The sequence below is a fragment of the Lactuca sativa genome, chromosome 5, assembly GCF_002870075.4.
Source record: "Lactuca sativa cultivar Salinas chromosome 5, Lsat_Salinas_v11, whole genome shotgun sequence".
In the NCBI taxonomy this organism is placed as follows: Eukaryota; Viridiplantae; Streptophyta; class Magnoliopsida; order Asterales; family Asteraceae; genus Lactuca; species Lactuca sativa.
In genome coordinates this window covers 299,083,491-299,094,571 of record NC_056627.2, presented here as the reverse complement: position 1 = coordinate 299,094,571, position 11,081 = coordinate 299,083,491, and the positions used below count along the sequence as shown (strand labels likewise).

Below are 11,081 nucleotides of genomic sequence, written 5' to 3'. Positions count from 1 at the left end.
GTCTTCGTGACTCTTGCTTATATGATTGTATGCTTAGTTGTAGGGTTGAAATAGACTCAGTACCGATTGAAAGAGACCGAAGGGGGTAAAATAAACCTAGTACCGGTTGAAAGAGATCGAAGGAGGTGAATAGACCCAGTACTGGTTGAAAGAGACATAAGGGGGTAAAATAGGCCCATTTTAGTTTTAAACTATTATGTATGTATGGTATGGGGTATTTTGGGGGAACTTACTAAGCTTTATGCTTACAATTTTATGTTTATGGTTTCAGGTACTTCCAGTTCGAAAGAGAAAGGCCTGACATAATCGCACCACATCCACCAAAATTCCGCATTTTACGACATGATTTGTACTCTGATAACTATTTTATACATTATCACATTTTGATGGGTTTTGAAATGAATGAATGATGTTTCTGTTTTTTTTAAATGAAATTTTTACTTAGTAATTTTTGAGACGTTACAAAAATCATAAAGCTCACAACCATACTAGATCTAACTTGGACAGGCATCAAGATGAAAGCTTTATACCTTCAGGAGATTGATATTGGCTTGAAAATCCCAGATCTATGCACCTTGAAGCTTTACGCTTGGTTCTACAAACACCCTTTTCCTTCAAAGAGCACATAAAACTCTCTAAAAACTCCAAAACTCACAATTTGTTGCTAGGATTTCAAAGGAAAGTTTTAGTAGGGTGGAGGTTGAGCATGGGGATGATCTCAAGGAGATAGAGCCTTTAAATAGGGCTTATAACCGTAGATTTAGGGTTTTGATCTTCTGTGGCTACGCTCAACGTAGGTCATTAAAACTCCAATCAACACTTCCTCCTACACTCAGTGTAGGGGGCTTCTTATGCTTTGTATAAGAGATAACTTCACGACTCCAACTTTAAAAAGCCATAACTTCTTCATTTCAAATTCGATTTCGGTGATCTTTATATCCATGCAAAGGTATTGGAAAGCCCCATAATGCTATCTAATTATTTGTGACTTAAAATATACCAAACTAAATTTGTTAATTCATGCAAAGAGTCTGAAATATCACCTTTCCCATTTACCCTTTAGATCCAAAGAACAATTCAATGCTTAGCTCACCTATCCAACATCATCAACATCCAATAGGTTCTAAAATTTATTCCTTTGAAGCCCAAAACCTTTGCATGATCAAATTACAATCCCAAAAGCCTGAAATAAGAAACATCTCGAAACTAAGTGTTGCACTCGTAATTTATTCCATGTAAAAAAAAGAACCCTATAATAACTCATTAACCCCATACAATATCATTGTTTGATTATTAAAACTACATCACAATCACACCTCCTCTTCTAATCTCACACACAAACATTACCCTTTTCTTTTAAGTCTCTTAGTATTATCATATATAACCATCACCCTTTTTATTCCTAGTCTTCCCTTTTATAATCATTAACCTTTTCATTCTAGTCTTTTGGTCTTCCTACATATAACTATTACAAGTTTCTTTTAAGTCTATCGGTCTTCCTACATATAACCATTACCATTTTCATTTTAGTTTATCTGTCTTCCCTTAAGTTAAATCAAGGTCTTTGTGTCTTCCTACGTAGAAACCATTACCCATATACGATCATTACCCTTTTCGTTTTAGTATATCGGTATTCCCATATATAACCATTACCCTTTTATTTTAAGCCTTTCGGTCTTCCCACATATAATCATTACCATTTTCATTGTAGTCTATCGGTCTCCCTATAAATCCCTAACCCCATATAATACCACCGTTCCATTATTAAAACCATGCAACTATCGCACACCCCCTATATAATCTCATATACAACCATTACCTTTTCTTTTAATTTTCTCGGTCTTCCCATATATAAATGTTACTTTTTTTCATTTTACTCTCACAAACGTCCTTTAGGGGATGAGCAGACAACCCAATAAGGTTGACAAGAAGTGAGGTTTCCATTGGATTATCAATAACCTACTGAACATTCCAGATCTTCAGCTTTAGGTAATCTCGAATAAACTCCATAGCATATATGATTGGCATATCTCTAGCATCAATAAGTTGTGCATTAAACCCTTGATATATGTTGTTCAGCAGAATGTCATACTTAGCTCTTCCTGTTACACTTTACTTGGTTAAAATGTCACTCGCATGTAGATGACCTAAATATCAAATAATTTTTAACAAATGGATAACATGCCTAAGAAGTAACTCCTTTCCTGATGCTCAAGGGGGGGGGGGGGGGGGGGTATTAAGTTGCTTGTAAGCTTGACTGTTAAAATTCTTAAACTCTTCCATTGCTTTCTGTTAAATATGACTTAAGAATTTGTAGCATTCTCATGGAGCATTTGATTTCAATAGAGAACTTGGAACTTAATGGACCATTTGGAGTTCATGAAACATGTGACAAAGGAACGGATCATGAAAAATTTATGGGTGTTACAGAGCTTGATTTTTAAACATATCTTTAAGTTGATTGTTCATTTCATACGCCCTAATATTCTCGCAACTCTTTTGGAGTTCTGGAGGCATGGTCGCCAACATAAGACACGAGACCTCAACAGAGTGATAACGATGCTCTTTATGTTTAGAAGCATCTTCTTCAATTGCATCATTAGTAAGCTCCTCATCCAGATGATCGTCCAAAACATACTCCTTTTTCTCGTACCTCATAGTGATCCTCAGGTTACGAATCCAATCAAGGAAATTTGGACCAGTAAGCTTATCTCACGATAGGAGTTGGAGTAGTAAGAAGTTTGATGAAGTGGTTGGTGTAGAAAGGAGATCGACACTCGAACTAGGAGCCATATATTTAAGAAAAAGAAACACAATTAGTTTGATCAAGAAATCCTTTTAATATTAATTACTCAATATCAAATTGTTATTCAAAACGCCCGGATCTATATTTGGCTTCACAATGTAAAGTGGATTAGCCAAAAATTACACAATGAAGTTATTTAGGTGGACAAACTATTGTCGATCTCAATCTCTACGAGATTCCTAGAAAACAAGATTTATTGACTTATATCAATAGCATGTTAATCTCTTATAATTCTTATTTAGCAATCATGACTGGATTAGCCGAGGATCATGAATCAAAATGGTGAGCCAACCATGCAAAGTTACAATGAGATTCAGCTCATGTAACGCTTGAGAATAATGATCACCATATACCTTTCTTTGACTATATCCTTTCCAGAAACCACACATGCTTACGTCAAAATGAATATACCATAAGGCGTAATTTCAATGGGAAGTATAAGATTCACATTTTTATAAAACGACATTTTGTTTTACTACTTATTAAGTTAATATTTTTAACTTTGCACAATTGTTCTATTAAACCCTTTCGGTAACTCTACTTCAAACGCAAGAAGGCGATGAAGGTGGTGAGCACTAAATGTCACTTAAAGCCAACCTCATTAGGAATCAAAGAGACCTACCTTAAACCTTCCGTGTAGCAATAGAGTAGGTGAGCCTAATCGTGGTAAGACTAACAATTCACATTAAGAAGCACGCAAGGACGCAATGTTTGTATTTGTGTGATACATATAAATACAATTTTACTATATATACACATTTGGAATTTATATGTCTTTTAATTCTATTCACTAAACAAGAGATGTAATTCAACAATTAAATTATTAAAGTCCTAATCTTTTGTCTTTTAATTAATCTTATAATTGAATCAAGTTTACTTTATCTTTTAGTATAAATGCTAGTTTGTATGTGTTTTAAAATCGAAAAGGGAATTAAGCAACCGAAAACAAGGAATAACTTTTATAATTTTGGAACATCAGGTTCCACAACATGAGACATTTGGAAAACGAGACTATTAAAAAAAATATTAACTTATGTTTTTAGTGGCACGCCTCAACGTGTCCAGGTAGGGACCATGACATGGAAACGAGGCAGTCGCGATCCAGATTCAACATCCACAGAAACCACGATGTGGTGGCGGACCAGCCACGACGTGACGAAGAGGCAGAACAACCCGAAATTCGTTTTTCAAGCATAAACATATCCGATTTTAACAAGGAAATATCTATACAATTTAAAATAATTTAAACATAAAAAGCCTACACATACAAACCTTAACATACGATCAAGACAAATTTTAAGTGAAATATACTTGAGTTAACCTACACTCTGATACCACTGATGAGTTTCAAGCCTAGACAAAGACCAAATCGTAACAGTGGAAGCAACAACTTTTTCTCATCTATAGATTCGAAACTAGAAGATATAACTCAAACAGATCTGTGCAACTTTGATAAACATAAAACAAGTAATCATACATTCGTGTTCTTCTTGGATTTATTTGGTCTATCCAGTTGATCAAACTTGAGAACCCAACGTAGAGTTCTTCTCCTGTGATCGCACCCAAGACGCAAAACCTTCACGGATCTGAAACTTCCTCAAACAACAGAAACAAAAAGACTCAAATAAACGAATATGCGACTGACCACGTTGAGGAAAACAAGTGACCACGTCGTGGGAATTGAGATTCAGCGATTCTAGGGTTTTTACTTAGGGTTCCAAACTTTGGAGGTGGAATGGTATTTTTCTTTTCATCCCAAACCAGATTTTGACCCCTCTTTATATAGGGAGGTGATTTGAAACTCTAAAGATAATTACCAAATATATTTGTAATTATCTTGACTTTTCAAATCATTCTGGAATATTATAAATTCATTTGTTTTCTATTAATTAATTAAACTATTAATTAATTAACAAAACAAGTCCTTAATATAAATATTTTTCCAGATCTGCTTTATTTTGCTCTTGCATGTAACCCAAAAGGACACTGCTATTTATAGTAATATTACTGGTTTGTTATGGCTATGGTCACTAATCTCTATCGTTGTTATCCAAATGTAAGTCTTTCTTAGTGTCTTTTGCAATATTATGTATTACTTTTTTCAATAGTTTCTTCTTGTTATAGGCTTCACCAAGGGAGAAGCAGATGCAGTTTCGCATTGACTTGGTTCTAGGTGCGGCTCTGATAGCCAAAGCACATTATTGGTTAGCACGTCCAGAGATGTAGGAGTTGTTTACACAGCTGCAGGAGCTATTAGACAAATGATGTAACATCCGAAATCTAGAAGGTCAATTATGGAAATGAATTTCATTTTTTGGGGCTAACTCGTCGAGTTTATGGCATAAACTCGACGTGCTGGAAGCTTATATGACATTTTCCCATTGTAAAATCAAAAATTTCCACATCATTTTTAGGGTAAATTCTACAAAAGCCAATAAGTTTAATCGAAAATTCAATTTTAACATTGTGTTATTTTTTTTTTTGTCTCAAATTGGAAACTGTGTTTTTCAATTTGTTATTATTCTAACAATTTGACTGATCAACCCGATTGCATGTTTACGTGTCAAAATTAAAAAAAAATGTCATAAAAGACACTAAAGTTTCATTTTTTCAATTTTAACACTAAGTTTTTTTTTCCAATTTTGACACTAAATTTTTGAGTAAATTACACGAATGGACCCTATGGTTTAGTGTAATTTGCACGTTTGGTCCCTAAGTTATTTTTTTAACTCGGAAGGGCTCTACTGTTTGTTTTTGTTACGCGCTTGGTCCCTGTCTTAACTAAAAAGACTATTTTACCTTTGATTTTTTAATTTATTTAAATAAACACACCCCTAACCCCATCCCCCTCACATTACCTTACCTACTCCATCAATTTTCCCTATTTAAATAATAGTCTTTTTAGGTAAGACAGGGACCAAGCGCGTAACAAAAACAAACTGTAGGGACCAAGAGTGTAACAAAAGCAAATCGTAGGGACCTCCCGAGTTAAAAAAATAAGTAAGGGACCAAACGCGCAAATTAGCCCAAACCATAGGGACCATTTGTGTAATTTACTCCTAAATTTTTTGTTCCAAATGGATCATCATTTAAGCCAACTTTGTTGAATTTTAATGACGTGACACTCCATTTCTTTTGTTCCAATCCGGACATTATTTTTTTGTTCCATTTGAAACCATATAATATATTTTTTTTTGTTTTGTTTTATTTATTTATTTTTTTTATATATTTGAAACCGTATAAATATTTTTTTTCATTTAAAAACCATATTTTTTTTAATAAAGATATAAAGTTTTATACATTCAAACCATAATGTTAAATATAAATATGTATTAATTATATTATAAATAGAGATGCACAAAACCCGAATCCGATCCGGTTTCGCTTACGTCATCAAAAATCCGATCCGGTCAAAATCCGAACCGATTCCAACCAAAATCCGAATCCGATTTGAAACCGGTTTAAACCGATTTTAGTGGGTTTTAATCGGATTTTGGGGCGGATTTGGATCCGGTTTTTAGCGAATCCGATTTACGTTCCGGTATCAAATCCGATTTGGAATATAGGATTAGGATCCGATTGAAAATCCGATCCAATCCGGTTTGGTCAAAACCGGTTTTGACCCAATCCGGTTTCGGATTGGATCCGGTTTTGAATAGTGAAACCGGTTTTTGTGTGCATCTCTAATTATAACCAATATTTTTATGCACTATTTGGTTATATGGCGCTGACATGACATGATGACGGAGTAGCACGAAACCGTATTTAGGATAAATCAAGAAAACTTAATTTGGATTTCATGCAAAATCTAATATTCAGAAACATAGAATACCTTGTTTTGTTTGATGTTCTTTAAGAATAGATTTTTGCATAGTAATATTAAGTGAAAAAACAAGTATATCTGTAAAAACAAAAAATTCCCGAGATCGAGATCACATGAGCTTATGTGAATTCACACTCCACACCTTTAAACTCATTTTAAAGTGGCGTGTTTAATGAAGAGTATGCTTATAATATAACTAATACATATTTATAGATAATATTATGGTTTGAATGTAAAAAACCTTGAATTTATACAAAAAAATATATGGTTGTTAAATGAAAAAAATATATTTATACGGTTTCAAATATAAAAAAAAATAATTATACGGTTTCAAATGCAAAATAGTCATCATTAAACAAAATTGAAAAAATGATGTTCAATTTGGAACAAAAAATTGAATGTCAAAATTGAAAAATAAAATTAAAACTTAATGTTAAATGATGTGCAATTTTTTTTTATTTTGACACGTCAGCATGTCACGATAGCGATACGTCATTACGACACATCAATATACAACTTGATTGAATGGTCAATTGGTTAGAATTGTAACAAAAGAAAAAACACAATATCCAATTTGAGACAAAAAATAACATAGGGTCAAAATTAAATTTTCATGACTTTTGTGGAATTACCTTTTTTTACGGTCAATCTATTTCCAATTAAGTAAAACATAAATGATACAGTTGTCACATTAAATGCTTAACCTATAAATTTGGTTTAAAACTCCTACATCACACTAAGGTATCCATAACTAATTCATAAAATAACCAAAAAAATGTAACTACATCAAAACTACTGACCTATTCCTTTTTAACAATAACACTTCAAACTGTACCTAATTACAATCTAAACCAACTTTAGAGCTACAATACATTACAACACACATCAACAAACACAAAAACCTCATTTCCACATCATCATCTACAGACGCACCTTAATCCTTTCAGACCATCTAAAAATATCAGAGTAAACTCGATCACCTCCCAAATCATTTCCCGTAGCTCCACTAGCTACACGTATAATATCTTCAATTAAAGCAAAATTCCCCATTATATCCACATGGTTTCCACTCTGGGTCCCACGTCCCTCCAGCAGTGTTGCTGGAGGGGCATGGTTATATTCCCTTACATACGTTTTAATCCCTGAGGGATTAAAACGTGTTTTCCCCCTCCAACCTTTCGCACACATGTACCCGGCACTTAAAACGGGTACCGTTTCATCTCCATCAACCGAATAAACCCCGCCCTGCAAACAACTCTGGTGGGTCCCGCCCTCTGCTGACGTGTCAATTTGGAAAGGAATATAGCATTCAGATGAGGGACTGAATTTGTAAATATAAGATCTTTCGGTTGGGAGACCGACTCCATACATTGAAAAGATTTCCATTTCGGGAGCGTTTGGTAATCTGTGTGTATAGATGAAAGAAAAAATTATAGGCAATGTATTTTTATTTCTTGCAACATGGAACTATGGAAGTAAATAGTAAAATACTAAAAAGAGTCAAACCTTGATTCTAAGGGATTTGACCAATACTTATAGTGTTGATATTCTTTATCCTCTAGATTATCAGCTATTCCATATGAATAATGAGCACTACCTCGCTTCATCATCCTTGGAGCCACAAATTGCAAAAGTTCCAAAACAGATTCAACAGTAAACACCTTGTAATCTGCAACAGCTTTAATCCCTCCAAATCCCATTTCATGGTATTCATTCCATACATCCCCACATGATCTGTTTACATAATTCCTACCTTCAATAGCACCCTACACATCCAAAATATATATATATATATATATATATATATATATATATATATATATATATATATATATATATATATATATATATATATATATATATATAAATATAAAAAAAGAAACAGTATAAAAGACAAAAAGATTACCATGAAATCCACCCTCTCAATTTTTGATGAATGTAATTGAGCAACATCTTTCCCAAAAGATATTATTCTCCCATAATTCAAAGACTTTAAACCATTTCCACTTGTTTTTTGTGTATCATTCTTTTTCAAGTTTTTAGCAACACAACCATGGTCTTCTTCAGGAGCCCAATCAAGTGTACCCCATATCGCATCTCCACCTTTTGGTATTAATGACATTGTTGAATCCCATGTTCGTGTCATTCTCATTGCATGTTGTAAAGTTTGAAATCCAAATATATCCAAATCAAGAACACCAGGTGCCACAGCCCTGTATCAATAAATTTATATTTGGTATTTGGATTTTGGATTTTGGATTTGCCAGTATTTTTGTAATGTAAAGAATTACCTGGCTACAGCAATGTCTTTAGCTTCAGCAGAAAAGAGTCCTGCGACTATTTTTGGAAGCCCTAAAAATGGTCCACCTATATTCATCACAGCTTTTATATGCTTACCACACCAATCCGACCCACCACCCCCACCCATCGGAGGTGGCGCTTCTACCCATTTCATGAAATGCAAAAAGTACAAAGCACCCATGGAATGTGGAATCACCACCACTTTTTCACCGGTTGTTGCTACCATGAGCTCTATATTGCTTTTCATCCTGCTTAGAGTTTGATCTCGCACCTGTTTTGTTTATCATATCATTAATGATTTAATTCATCCCGTTTTCACATAAATGGGTTAAAGCTTAAAAATTGTTACCTCTGTGTTTTGAAATGAGAGTCTCCAATCATAAGCAGCCATATACATGTTTTTCTCCTCGTATCCTATTCTGGCCAAATTGGCGATCAAAACTGCCCATACAAAATACCCTGCAGCGAAGTAATCGGCTGCTACAAGTCCAGATACGGGCCTGACCCGAATACCAGGAGGATCCAACCCAGTTTCATTATCCAGTGACATATGCTCAATCCAGCATAATGGCCTGAAAATGATAGAAAGTAACATGAAGCTTGTGAAAAAAAGAATCACGATTCACCAAAAACCTTTGATTATGGTAAGAGGGATACTTGATTGGAGCTTGAAGATGCATTAAATGCAATGATGAAACCCCAATTGCGTAGAATAAAGTGAAAATTATCAAAGAAATATCAACAATTCAGTACATTACCTTTTATATATTTCACCAAATGTGCCACCCCAAAGCCGCTTCCTAAACAAGCCATCCATACAGCGGTGACCTTCCCACAATTCAAGTCCACCGGTGACTATTCCGGGGACAAAAACAACCGGATGTTTCGCCGTTATCCCTTCTTTATGCAACTTTACACCCGGCGGATCCGGCGTTGGCCCCGTTATCGCCTGCGTAACGTACTGCGGGAACGATGCCGGCATCGCATTGTATAGGAACAACAAAAACCACCAAGTTGAACATATAAATCCGATCAACCAACAACAACTATTTATACAAGACCGTTTACTTCTCTCTTTTTTCAAAAATTTGATACTTTTATTATTGGAGTTCTTCGTTGTTTTCTCTTTCTCGCTCTTCTGATCTTCGAATTCACCGTCAATTTTAGGGGAAAGTTGCTGCTCTGAAGTTGTTGCTCTATTGGAATTGCCGAAACCGCCGTCCTTTCTCCTCCTCCACGCCGGCATATTTTTTATATGGATGTGTGTGTATGAAGAGAGATTGATAAGAATGTGATCAGATTAGTTCGTTTATAGCTTTACACAGAGTAAACTCAGAACTGTGCAGCAAATTTTAAACCCTAATTTTCAACTAATAGTCAAGATATTTGTTATAAACTTAAATAAGCCGACCAATTTATAAATACGAAGAAAGAAGCACCGTATATGAGAAATTAAGCCGGTGATCGGAGGGGGGGAGGAATCTCCGGCGAGTGATTACCGCTAAAATTGAGGGAGGAAGGTCGAGGGAAGAGAGTGTATGTTGGATCTGACGTGGGCCCAGTTCTGTCAACAAAAGCTGATGAAAAATAAACTTTTTTGTTATTATAACACCAAGAGTCCCTTAATTTTTAATGATTGACAAAATGAACCTCAAGGATTTTTGTTTTTCAAATAGGTCACTTGAATACTATTCAACTGCGAGTGTTTTTCCACTTTATACTCTACATGTTTTATTATAATTGTTAAACATGCCTTGGGTATAGTATACTATAGTATTAAAGTCCATGAACAAAGTCATACTTTTAATAACTAACATTAATAAAAGTTGATTAAATAGAGTTAGTAGCATGATTAGGTCCAAAATTCAACGAATGCACTAAATGTAAATTCAATCATACGAGCTCATGAAATTACATTAAGAATAGGACAAACCCCTCCCTACTTTACTTGACGACTTATCTTGCTAACATCTGACTAAAGTTTTATTGGTACCACTATCATTCAATAACTATTTAAAAACTTATGTAATTACATAATTACATATGAATATATAACATTCTACGTCTCTGATTATAATTGTTAAGCTTGGTATAATAGTATTCCATATGGTTTTTCTTTTGGTTTCTTCAAAAGATATTGAGATCTTTTGT

At 34.3% G+C, this 11,081-nt stretch overlaps 1 protein-coding gene across 1 annotated transcript; it reads right to left on the bottom strand.

Annotated features, from left to right (window-relative positions):
- Nucleotides 1-7,325: 7,325 nt before the first annotated feature.
- On the bottom strand, nucleotides 7,326-10,490 carry LOC111892640 (phospholipid:diacylglycerol acyltransferase 1). Its single transcript, XM_023888697.3, has 6 exons — nucleotides 9,689-10,490; nucleotides 9,280-9,502; nucleotides 8,921-9,201; nucleotides 8,536-8,842; nucleotides 8,136-8,395; nucleotides 7,326-8,034 (listed from the first exon to the last, which is right to left on the bottom strand). Exons 1-6 carry the CDS (start codon nucleotides 10,174-10,176, stop codon nucleotides 7,551-7,553), a joined length of 2,043 nt encoding a protein of 680 aa, XP_023744465.1. The 5' UTR covers nucleotides 10,177-10,490; the 3' UTR covers nucleotides 7,326-7,550.
- Nucleotides 10,491-11,081: the final 591 nt, after the last annotated feature.

Excerpts from the sequence above, each read along its gene's own strand:
- LOC111892640 (XM_023888697.3), bottom strand. The coding sequence starts at position 10,176 with ATGCCGGCGTGGAGGAGGAGAAAGGACGGCGGTTTCGGCAATTCCAAT. Across the intron at positions 8,843-8,920 it reads AAAGACATTGCTGTAGCCAG|GGCTGTGGCACCTGGTGTTC; the intron begins GTAATTCTTTAC and ends TTATTGATACAG. Across the intron at positions 8,035-8,135 it reads TCAAATCCCTTAGAATCAAG|ATTACCAAACGCTCCCGAAA; the intron begins GTTTGACTCTTT and ends CTATACACACAG.